At 40.3% G+C, this 12,494-nt stretch overlaps 1 protein-coding gene across 3 annotated transcripts in view; it reads right to left on the bottom strand.

Annotated features, from left to right (window-relative positions):
* Positions 1–12,494, bottom strand: part of cdk5rap2 (CDK5 regulatory subunit associated protein 2) — a 57,342-nt gene that overhangs the window by 19,418 nt on the left and 25,430 nt on the right. For all 3 annotated transcript variants that reach the window (XM_042337570.1, XM_007902798.2, XM_007902801.2), the window contains 10 exons: positions 11,923–12,062; positions 6,083–6,235; positions 5,554–5,663; positions 5,245–5,388; positions 4,581–4,679; positions 3,582–3,964; positions 2,752–3,211; positions 2,266–2,500; positions 1,657–1,773; positions 280–976 (listed from right to left, as the gene is read on the bottom strand). In XM_042337570.1, coding sequence (XP_042193504.1) covers positions 280–976; positions 1,657–1,773; positions 2,266–2,500; positions 2,752–3,211; positions 3,582–3,964; positions 4,581–4,679; positions 5,245–5,388; positions 5,554–5,663; positions 6,083–6,235; positions 11,923–12,062 — 2,538 coding nt within the window. The remainder of the gene's footprint in view (positions 1–279; positions 977–1,656; positions 1,774–2,265; positions 2,501–2,751; positions 3,212–3,581; positions 3,965–4,580; positions 4,680–5,244; positions 5,389–5,553; positions 5,664–6,082; positions 6,236–11,922; positions 12,063–12,494) is intronic.

The following is a 12,494-nucleotide window of genomic DNA, read 5'->3' as shown; positions in this document are numbered from 1 at the left end:
TTAATAAGTGTCTCTATTAATAGATCAGGAATATAGAAAATATATAATTTGGTCACCCAATCCACAATGGTTTTAAGGGACACTCCTATGCGCAATTTGCTTCCACATTTCGCCTACAAAATATACAATCAATTCATGTTACAGTATATTCTGTGAAGCGCTTTGAAACGTCTCAACGACGTGATGAGGAGCTATATCAAATGCTAGGATTAGAGCCTGGATTCTGGCTACAGATTAGCTTTATTCAAAAATAAATCAATCGGAAAGGATCGCTGATACCTTGCCGGGGATGCTGCTGCCAACTTAGTTTGGACGTGACGCAGTTGTCCCTGAAGCCTCTCATTCATAGCTCTCTCTTTTTGTATCTGATCCTCCAGCTTTATCACTCGTCTCTTCAGCTGTTGCATCTGTTCTCCGTTCTCCGCAAACTGAGATACTGACCAGCTTCCTCGATCGTCCTGGTTTCCGAAATCCATACTTTGGGATCTTGGCATGTGATCCAAATGGTTTCCTTTCTTCTGCCTGATTCGAATAGACAAGTCTGAAGACTGTATGGAATGTCTTCTCTGACTGGAGCAATGTACGTCCTCCTTTTGAACCGGGTCCAAATATTGCCCTTCGTAGGAGCTCTTTGCTTGTTGACTGTGATCGGAGATGGTCAACTGATCGCTCGATAGAGAATTCTTACGTATACGAGCGTGAAGGTGGTGAACGATTTTCTGGTACTTCTCAATTTGCGCTTTCAGTTCGTGGATTTGGATTTGGAGCTCACTTGTGTTGTCGGTCTGTCCGTACTCGTCAAATACATTGAGGTTCTTCAAGCTGACTTTGGGTGAAATCAAACTTGGCGAGCTGGGGTAGGAAGTCGATGAGTTGGTGTCAAGATTCTCCATGGAAAAGAAACGGCGGTCGAGTTTAAGTAGAGACGGGATGTTTGAATCGCTGCAGTGGTGGCCTGGCAAACGGCTGGCTGTGTCTGACGAAAATAAAAATCCAGCAAAGTCAATGGAAAGATTTTATATCAAAGCACTATTTATGTGATTAGTCTCAATGGAAAAATTCAAACAGTGAATACCCTTCTCAGTTTGATGTGTAATCTATCAAAGTTCCAAGAAGATGAAAGATGAAAACAACTAGAAAATGCGTGGTCAAACACAACAGAATAAAACATGCAAAGAGATGTAAGACAGTCTGTTGTGCCAATTTATTATTTTCAATCAACTGAGTTGTAACATTAAAAAACAATAACAGAGTTGTAAATAGGCCGTTCAGCTCAACTAGTCCATACCAGTGTTTATACCTCACACAAGCCCATTCCTCCTACTCCCCTCTCCTATACCCTTAGCTCTTCATACTCCACCCAACCAGGAGATGTTTGTAGGGCAGTTAACTCTGGTATTAATCTTGTAACCTGCTCACAATCAGTGGCTTGAATGATCAAGGCAGCTGCAATCACACCGTCATTTCACAAACATCAGGATTTCATTTACAATAAGCAAAAAAGCACTGAAAATAATTAATGAGCACAACAATATTAGCAACAAAGCGAGCGAGAAGAAAAATAAAAGCGTGCATTCAACAGAGACCAAAGCAGTCCTTTCCCCCATGCTTCCTTGAGAATTGAGTGAGTCAGGTTTCCGTGTTCATGCCATCTACCTGGACTACTGCTCTCATCTCTGTCCGCCTCAGTTTCACTTTTTCCACAGGTTTCATAACCAAGGTCCTGAAAGTCCACTTGGACTTCTTTATCATCTTGCTCCAAAGAGGCCTCAGCTACAGGAAAAACAAGCACAAAAGCAAAGTTCGTAACACACAAAAGCTGCAGCGAAAAGGGACGGAAGGGAGGGAAGGAGGGAGGGAGGATCTTGCAAGTAGCAGTTGTCGGCAGTCAAGCTCCAGAAATGGGCCTTAAATTATAAGACAAAACACGTCATCCAAATACAAATACTGACACTTGCACATTTTGACCCCACCTCCCCTTGCCACCCCATCATTTATACTCGAGAAGTCCTATAAAACATCAAAAAAGTTAATATCATGCAAAATTATGACTTAAGGGAAATTAACTCAAGTGTATCTCCTAGTTTGGACATTGAAATGAATTCATGACGTATCCACAGGCCATACAAACCCCGCTGAAAATGTTCATCGAGTCTTGAGGATCAATGTTAAACTCACTCTGTTGCTGGCCGCTGTTCTAAGACATGCAACACACTGACCAAAGGTATGGACGACATCCTTCACAAATAATCCTAAATTGCTTACCTTGGGGAGAACAATGAAGTTTCAATTTCTCTGCCTGGCTGCTAATTGTTGCTTCAGCAGTGCACAGTTCAATCTGCAGCTGCCTGTTCTGCAGTTTGCAGTCTTTCAATAATCCCTTCAACCGATCAACTTGCTGCTGGTTGTCAGACGCCGTGTCCTGGCTGGAGGCCACGCTCACACTGCTGGTGGATCTCGTCTGCTTCAGTGGAATAGGGAGACGAGACCTCGTATTGACCTGAAGTAAATGAACATTACAGCTCAGTTTGTACTATGTTGAAACCATTAGTTTTATTTCTGAGACAATGGCAAGCTGCTAAACACCCCTGTATTGGGCTACTGTTGTTAAAAACACACACAAAATACAGGACTTTGATGCAAACCCTTAATCATCTGGGATAGAAAAGTAAGTCTATAATCTACCATATATCATCAATCTACGTGCTATATTTTGTGCGTCATTTTAAAAACAAATAGCACAGAACCTACTGTGACAGTGACTGAGCTGTCAGATCGAACAGATCCATCAGATATCTCTTCGGTCTTCTTTGGTTGTTGCGTTCTCAACTCCAAAGACTTCGAACGTGGCAGATTCGTTTGTGGAACCCCTTTCCTCTTCATTTCTTCAGCTCTTCCATCCATGCTCGCTCGTTTTTGTTTGGCAGCTTCCAGTTCAGCCTCCAGACGTTCTATTTCTCTTGCCATGTTTACAATCAACTCAGGGTTAAAACTGTTCTCGCCCTCTGTGGAAGAGTTAAGTTCCACTTGCCGTTTAAGGAAGTCATTAACCCTTTTGCTGTTCTTAAGTTTAACCTTCAACTCCGTAACCAGCTCCCTCAGGTCAACGTCAGTCTTTTCATTTCTGTCCTCAGTTTCTCCCTCGGACACATTTTCACCAAGCCCATCTCGCAGGACAGTCACTTCGCTTCTCAACCTGACAATTTCTGTCCTGCAAAAGAGGTTTTATAAATAAATCCATTAACAGGGGACAGGTAGACGGTCTGAATATCGGGAAAGGACACGATTGTGAATGAACGAGTTCAATCAAAAGCCCTGATCTGCACAAGATGCTACAAAAGCCCTCTGTGAAGGTTAATGTAATAAGATGTGCAACCTTAACTACGGCCTTAACCATTTAAGTTCCACAGGCAAGTACACTCACCTAGAAACCTAAAGTTTATTTTTTGATATAACTCCACTCCATGATGTGTGAGCTGAATGAGTCTATTTTCTCACTGCTTAGCAAGTTGGCGTCAATATATATGATAAATCGATGAGAATGCTGCATGGGTGGGTGTAATTAAAGTCTTTGGACCTACCTGAGCTCAGGAATTGATAATACACCATTCTCGTTTAGCAAAGACCTCATGAGGTCCACTTCCTGCTCCAGGTTGTGCCTCTCAGCCTCGCTTTCCTGCAGGCGGCCTTGTGTCATCTCCAGACGGCTGGTCACATCCTGCAGCTGTCTAGACGTGTCCTCCAATTCCTGTTTAATCCTGGTTAGCTCCTCCAAAACCAGGTCTGCAGTCTGAGCAATACTAGTGGCACTACTCGATCGAGACCTTGAGGCAGGCAACTCCTGAGGTTTCCCAGTTGCTGGTTTACGGATATGGATGGAGGAATCCTGTCCTGACACAGGCTCTGACACGAGTGGAATTTCAGGGGATGTCTGCATACATTTGTCATCTTTAGACACCGCCTGCTTTGTAAGACAAAAATATGATGTTCAATGAGAGGCTGCGCAGTATCTTAAAAGGTGCTATAGTTTGGGAATTATTTAAGGATACTAAAGGTCAAAACGGGTCAATATAAGTTTGAACCCTTAAATCTGCCTTAATTTCATATTTTAACATTGGTCAGAAAGTTCTACAACTAAAGTACACACAAGTTAAATGGAGCGATAATAATGCAGGTGTATGGTTACTGTTGAAAGCTCTAGGCAGGAGACTTATACAACTGATCAGTTCTGTTCTTGACACTATAATCAGATATCCTTACAAAATTACAAATGTGTAATATGAGGAACAAAGCTGCCAGGGAACAAAGAATTAAAGAACCTGGGTTCGATTTCTTAGGCAAGTCTGACTCCACCCCTCTGTTTACCTAGCAGGAAGTAGGCGCCCACTTGTTAGTCGATTGGCGGATCTCTTTCTAGGGGGCAATAATCTCTACAAATAATATTAATTTGGTAGCTCAATCAGTGATTGAGATGTCTTGAAGATGTGATAAGGCGCTATATCAAATGCAAGGATTATTTTTATTATTACAAAGCAATTACACCAATGCTATACGGAAAGGGAAGAGAGAAGAAGTCCTACCATTCCTTCGCTCCCTGAACTTGCTTGGTTAAGGGTTTGTAGCTGTTCCCGAAGATGTGTGATAGTTTTCATGGACTCTTCCAGCTTCTGTTCAAGGAACTATATGAAACATGGAGCGGGATGAGATTTTAAAAAATGAGTTTGAACAAAAAATCTGGGAGTATGAAAACAATAATATATACAAGTGAAATATAATGAAGACATGTCTTGGATGTAAAATGGATTACAAAAGACCTGGAACAAAAAAGGTAATGAACACATTTTTCAGGTCTGAAATTGTTAGTCAGGGTATCCTTAAAAATGTTTTACTTCAACATGAGACTTAAAGACACCAATAATTGGCGATATTAGTTCTGAAATAAGTGTAAGCTGGCAAACGCAGAACTAGATGGATAGATCAGCGCAATCAATAAAAGCCTCATCCTTATTAAATGCCACCGACATCTTGATACACAGTATTTAGAAATTGAACCATCTCCATGTTATAAATTATATTTTCTGTACTAATTTCCATACATTCAAGTAACCTGCAGTACATACCAAGGTCTGTATTGGTTTAATATCTGTGCAAAACATTGGAGGTAAAATATAATTTAAATAATTAGAAACAGAGCACAATATTGCAATCCACGTGCCAGCCCCAAAATCAGAGCTTCTTCCTTACATTTATCTGAGCTGCCATTGCTGGTACATCCGTCTTTTCTTGGGATTCAGAGCCCAATATAGAACGCTCTGACAAAACTTCCCTTTCTCGGAGTTCTTGGTTAGCCATTTGCAATTCTTTCACAATCATCTGAAGGTCAATAACCTGGGTATTTAAAAAAAAGTCAGCATCGATCAGAAGTTTGCTGTACTGAAATAAACTACACGTCTACAAAAAATCATTTCTAATTCAACTCTTGATTTTTGACATGGTGGTGGGGTGGGGTGGGGGCGTGGGCAAGAGAGCAACGAAATGAAAAGCCAATCTTACCCTCTGCCTGAGTTCTAGCAGGGAAAGCTTTCCTATCTCCAGGTTATCGTACTCGCCCAGGCAAATGCTCAAATACGAGGTCTGGTCTCCGTAGGTTGTGAAAGTGTCACCTGAAAAACAGTCAGCACCGCATTGAAGTGTCAGCTTAGACGATGGGAGTGGAAGTCCCTTCTGAGGGCGCGACCACTGAGCCAAGCTGACACATCTATACTAAACTGCATTATCATAGCACACTGTTAACATAAAGATATATACAATACCAAATTACATTTGTATAATGCCTTTCATATCAGGAGGACGTCCCAAGGTCTGGACAGTCAGGGATTTGGACCTGAGTGGGGTGTGTGTGTGTGTGGGGTGTGGGGGGGGGGGAGAGGGAGGGCGGTCGAAGAAGAGGGTCTTGAGATGTGCCTTGAAGGAGGCGCCTTGAAGGAAGCAAGGGAGGGAGCGAGGCGAAGGGAATGTGGGATAGAACTCCATGGGGTGTTCTGTTGATGGCCTGTATCTCAATTGAAATGTTATGGCATACCAGAATCATTGGCTGCCCCCACTCCACCGCCCCTCGTCTGCATCTGCCCAAACCGAGTCTGCAATGATGCATTCCAGCGCTGGGAGTCTTCCAACTGATGCCTTAATGCCTCCATTTCTCTCAGGTCAGCCTCGTGCATCTTAGGCGTGGTGGCTAGAGATAATAATAAAGATTTCTTTTTAATAGTCAATGTAAAAGAACCTCTAGGCAAGCCATGTTCCCAGTATAAAACACAATCAAAGGAAGAAAAGCAACTTGCTATGAATGGACCGGTTTGAAGTCAGGATAAACATTACTGCATTATTTAGCTGAAATGGTACGAAGTTCAACAGTGACCTGAGCTATTTATTCCCTCACATGTTTTTTCTTACATTTCATTTATTTAGCGCCCCTGGATGCTGCCCCGTGTGAAGGGCGCTATATTATTGCAAATTGTCGTTACATTTGACTAAGCTGCAAACCCACTAATACTATTCAAAATCCTTGCATTTTATACAGCTCCTTATCACGTCTTCAAGACTTCTCAAAGCGCTTCACAGAATATACCGTAAAGTGAATCGACTATATTTTGTGAGCGAAACATTCACTAAGTGAACAATGTAGATGTTTTCTGCCTGGGGTGCAGCACTGGGAACTTTATTGTATCGGAAAAGTTGCCGGAGAGAGCACGCTGGAAGTGGAGATCAAACTGTTAAAATAAGGCATTTTTCAGGAAAATTTAATTGCACTATTTTTTTTCCCACGCAGGCCGTTAATTTAATTTTGGCATAATCCTGGAGGTCTCTTTCTCTCTCTCTGAAATTAATGAGTGGAGATAATTAAATAACTGCAAACAGCCCGCTAATGCACATCTGCAATCAACCAGCCACTAAAGCAGAATCCAGTGCGAGAGGAACTCATCGTTCAGTTATTTGAGTGAGCTGTTGAGGTTAGGTTGGGCACATTTGGGGCACAGAGATGGCTTAGTGACATTATAGTTTAATATTTGCCCCACATTTCACTGCTATCGTTGGGGTTTCACCTTTTATTTCAGGCATGTTTCTTGGAATGGAATTTAATAATAAGCATTGTAATTGATATATCGGCTTATCACGTCTTCAACATGTCTCAAAGCACTTCAAGGAATATACTGTAAAGTGAATTAACTGTATAATATATAGTATATTAAATTGAAAATCATCAGTTTGTCCAGTGCTGCTTATGGCCTCTGGTGTGGTAGAATAGCTGCATACATGGCTTACTGAGGGCAAAATGGTCCAGCAATTCTGAGCCAATGCTCACTCCTGCCTTCTTAACGGGATATAGTTATTTTGTGAATTTTAAATTGTACCGGTGTAGCAATGAGCAAATATAACCCAGAGCAACCTGCGTGTTTAACGCAGGAGACATTTGTTTTAATAAAATGGTACTAGGCATGTGGGACAGACTACTGGCACAGGTGGTGGAACAATAAACAAGTGGTTTTTCAAAATGGAACTCGACAGGTTTGGATTTAATGATAGATATATCCAAGTAATCTTGTGAGGAATTGTATGGTTAGGCAAGATGAACCAAGATTGGATGGTTACTTGACATTGTTACTGTACAAGTTATTTAAGTGCAGCATGCTTCATTTCCTCTTATTCATATCCTGTGATGGTTTCCTCTTTCAGACAGCAAGGCTAAAATGAGGGACTTCTCCACAACCAACATCAAGGGTACTCCACAAATTGTATTTCAATACAAGATTAATGAACACTTCCTCCTCAGGAGACAAAAAGTTCGCTCGACTTAATCATAATCCTTGCATTTGATATAGCGCTTTATCATGTCTTCGAGACGTCTCAAACTGCTTCACAGAATATACTGTAAAGTGAATTTGCTGTTTCCCTGCTAATGAGTGACCAAACCAGACTGTTCCATTTTGAAAGTTGAAAAAAATCCAAATTTAAGACCCAACATTTTAACCACTGAAAAGGCAACCCCTTTGGATTGATTTCCAAAACTGGAAGTTTTTTTTCTTATAAAAGTGGCATTTTGATAAGTCAACAGTAAAAATACTCCAGGGAAATGTCAAATATAATTCTCAACGTTTAACATTACAGAACTATACATAACATGGCTAGCAGCATGCAAGTTTATTTTCAGTGTAATTTATAGTTAGAAGAATATGGCAAAACACCGCTTCAAACGTTTTTCTAAACAATTCAAAATCAATTCCTATTTTGGTCAAAATAAAATGCCGTCTAAAAGGTTAGTTCTTGTTTTTGAGCAGCTGACTGAAGCAGAAGTGACCCCAGTAACAGGAGAGATTTGGGTTAACAGTCCCGGTATCTTTCTGTAGCCTGACCAAAGTTCAGATATTTGCACTGCTGTTTATAAACTACATATTGAGTGATTATACTGTGTTGCACTATTTCTTATCCTGATCTCTAAGTGCCGCTGTCTTAACAAAAAACATCTTAAGCGTTTTTTGCTACCCAAGTGATCTGTGATAGAATTGTCTCACTGCTGCAACACTGTGTGAACAGATGGTGTCCAATGGCGAAGTGGTCTCTTTCCGATCTCCCTCTTCCCTCATTTGCAAAAAGAGTCCACAAATAGTGTACTTGCCATTTTGTGCGAAATTGAGCAGTGCAGAGATTGGTACTTTTTGTGATATGACAGAATAGCAATGCAATGGCACAAAGTAATATTGAAAGAAGCAGAGGAACAGAGCTTGCTGTAAACATGTCCTATATTTCCTCATTGTGCAATTGGCGGTTACAAAATGTATTGTCAATTCACTTTACAGCATATTCTGTGAAGCTTTGAGACTTCTCGAAGACATGATAAGGCGCATTATCAAATGCAAGGATTATTATTATTGGCACAGAATGACATATCAGCAAAAGACTAATTTTCTTGTGATGTGAACAATGGAATTGAAATGGCTCATTGCTTAATAACTGATGGTGAAACCTGGCTAATTTACCCTAGAGTAGAGACAAATCAGATCCTAATTCTAGCCTATGAACAGATGGCGAGTTAATCTCAGCCAGGTTGTCAGATGCAGCAAAGGTGAGGAGTGACCTAACCTCATTGCCATAGAACCTGGACTGGCTAATTTAAGAGCAGCATTGAAAGCTTTTCTGGCTGGGCAAGATCAGCTAAGTGTGGGAGGTTTAGAGTTAAAAGCAAAAGAGAAAACAGGAAATCGTTTATCTGCACTTCTTAATTGGTAAAAATGGACTAGTATCCGAGTGGAATGCATCAGTTTGTTGTCTTGGCTGAATGGAAAGCATGTTAAATTTCTTACTCAAGCAGTTTGCTTTAGTTTATTCAGCTGCACCCTCCACAAAGTGTATACATGCAATAAGCAAAACAAAATACAAATATTTAAAGCCAAACCAGTGCATAGTTGTCATCGCAGTTAGCAAATAATAGCATTAGATTCCAGAGCTGCAGTTCCCTTTAAGGAAGGAAGGAAGGAATACTGAGAAAATAGAAATCTTTATGTTTTAAGGTGGGATGAAAAGAGAAGAAAAAGCCAATTGTTGGGCTACAAACATTCATTCTAACGTTGCTTTTTGCTGACCAGATTGCCACTGATAATTTTTTTTTTCTTGGGTTTAAAACTAATGGGAATCTGCAGCATTGTAGAGACAATGCTTGTACAATTCGTACACCGGTAAGAGTGAAAAAGAAGGAAAAGGTAACTCATTAGATTTTTAATTCAAAGCTCTGAAACGTTAACAGTGTTAAACCGATCCTCTCTTTTTTAAAATCATTGAGTTTTTTTTAAACAAATGCATTTTTATCAGCTCAAAATTAAAGACTTGTGTTTCCTGGTAAACCCTCCTTCTTATTGCCTGGCCTGGGACAGACTACTTTACTAGCTATTATTTTAATAACTAGTTATCTTAATAACTAGCTGAATTGGCTTCTCACTAACCACAATTACGACTGATGTGCTATAGAAAAAACAGAATGGCTTTTAGCCTTAGAAATATTCATATGAATTGTTGGGATCCATTTCTGAGCTTTGATTTGTGCAAGAAAATAATGTACTAAAGAAGCAAACAAGACAATTCAGAAGAGACAAATATATTAATACATAAGTAACATGCTTAGGTCTTGATTAACATGCATGCTGAGGGCAAGATTAATAGCCACTTCAATAGCAAATTCTTGATAACGTAAACTAACTGATATATAGTCAATGTATCAGATGGGAGTTGCACCAATTGATATGATTAAAGTGTCATCTCCCAAATGACGGTAATACCAAAGTGCTGTTCACTCCAAACTTGGCCAATAAAACTCAAACCCAGCCTGACCTGACACTAGTTTCCCCATCAGCTCAAAAGCAACATGAAAATTTAACACCAAAGGTCAAAAATATCTGGAGACCATGTGGAAAATAATAATAATACTTGCATTTGATATAGCGCTTTACCAAATCTTTGAGACATCTCAAAGCGCTTCACAGAATAACTGTAAATTAAACTGACTATATTTTTCAGGTAACAATAAGATCTTAAAAATCCTGGGACTAGATAAGGATCTAGTTTGGATCAGACCAAATGCCAACTTCATTATGGCCCACATCTAATTCACTAAAATAAATTTAGTTTATGTTCTCATCTAATTCACTAAAATGAATTTAGTTTATGTTCCTTAAGCTCAGTTATGTAAATGTTTTTTTTTAAAAATCCTGCTGTGCAATCTTAATCACACGCATACCTCGCAGATGTAAAACTCAAGTATACTCAGCTGCAAATGCAATAAATCTCTCTACAGATTCACTGCAAAAGAATGTTGAAAACTAGGAACTCGACTGACGCATTTTTACTTAACTATCAAAAAATCAAAAACAAACATTCCTTATTTCCCTGTTAACTACTTGAGTACTTTCCTGAATTTATCTTGTTCTGTTGCATTTATAATTTGGTCACTCAATCCCACAAACAGTCGTGGATTGAGTGACCAAAGATAAAATAATTTGGTCACTCAATCCACGACTGTTTGTGGGACACTGCTGTGCGCAATTGGCTGCTGCGTTTCGCCCACAAAATATACAGTCAATTCATTTTCCAGTATATTTCATGATGCGCTTTTGAGACATCTCGAAGACATGATAAGGCGCTATAACAGGTGCAAGGATTATTATTTAAAATGGATACATGGGTTGGCCTCTCCTGTGCCGAACAGATCACCTTTCAACCCAGGAGAGATGTTATTTTAGATCACCTATTTTAAGCAATACAAGATAAAATATGTTCCCAATATGTCGAACAGAAAGTATAAGCTTTGATCCAGCGCAAATGTACTTATTTTGCGATCAACTCTCATTGGGGCCCCACTTGCATTATTTGCTTAAATATTGTGTACCGATCTCAAGACTAACGAAACATTATTTTGGTGTATGGGCAACAGCTTTGAATAGATTTTTTTATTCTACCCTCTCTTGGTTTCTCCCTCCTCCCCCACATGTAACCAGAAACCAACAACAACTTGCATTTATATAGCGCCTTTCACTTTGTCAGGACGTCCCAAGGCGCTGAGTATATAAACATACAGTCACTAGATCAGACAGGGATGCATCCATTGACTTCTGCATTTGTATTGGCACAGAAAAATGTGCTTACATAAAGAGCTGAACAAAGTTAAGTTCTGTAACTTTACACTACTGAGGCTGGCCATTACTGATGCAACAAACATTTCCATCACCGCAAACTGCACATTCCCTTCTTTTTGTTCACAATGTCATCGTACAGCCGTTAGTTTCGAAAATATCTTTTTCAGAAACTCCGGTTACTGCGTCCTTTCACGTGAGTTAGTATGCAAAGCATGATATCACAATTCCGTTTGAGCCCCACCTTCTTTCCTCTTTGTCTCTTGGACTTGCTCTTCTAGCTTCTTCTGCAAATCTTGATTGGATCGGATGCTTTCTTCGAGCTGCTGCCGCAACAGCTGGACAGCCGTCAGCTCCATCTGCAAGGCTTGGATACGACTGTGGCTGTGACATGGTTCATGAGAGTCGGTGCCAGAGAAAGAAAATAAAGACCTGACTTTATTATATGGGTGGAGGGAAAAAAATACACAAGGTATAACCGATTCGTAGCGTTGTCCGAGTATCTAACACAAGCTGGGATACCAATCATGTGAAACACATACGACATCAAAGAGGTTTGATAGCAAGAAGGAATTCACAGATACAGGCTAGATAAAAATGGCGAGTTTTGGGTAAGGAGAGGATCAAGCTTGGCTCTGAGGCAACCCACAGATGAAGAGCCTGGCACGATCGAGGCTCACAGCAACTTGGCCGAGGGTGAGAGTCTGTGGAACTGCTCTAAGTTGGGGGGGGTGGGGGACGTGATCAGAACAGCTTTCAGAAGAGAAACTTTGGTGTTGAGAAAAAGGGGTTCACAAACATTTGTTTAGCTTCGAC

This window comes from Callorhinchus milii, unplaced genomic scaffold (assembly GCF_018977255.1).
Source record: "Callorhinchus milii isolate IMCB2004 unplaced genomic scaffold, IMCB_Cmil_1.0 Scaffold8, whole genome shotgun sequence".
Taxonomy (NCBI): domain Eukaryota; kingdom Metazoa; phylum Chordata; class Chondrichthyes; order Chimaeriformes; family Callorhinchidae; genus Callorhinchus; species Callorhinchus milii.
Note: the sequence above shows the minus strand (reverse complement) of the source record. Positions and strands in the feature narration are given on the sequence as shown.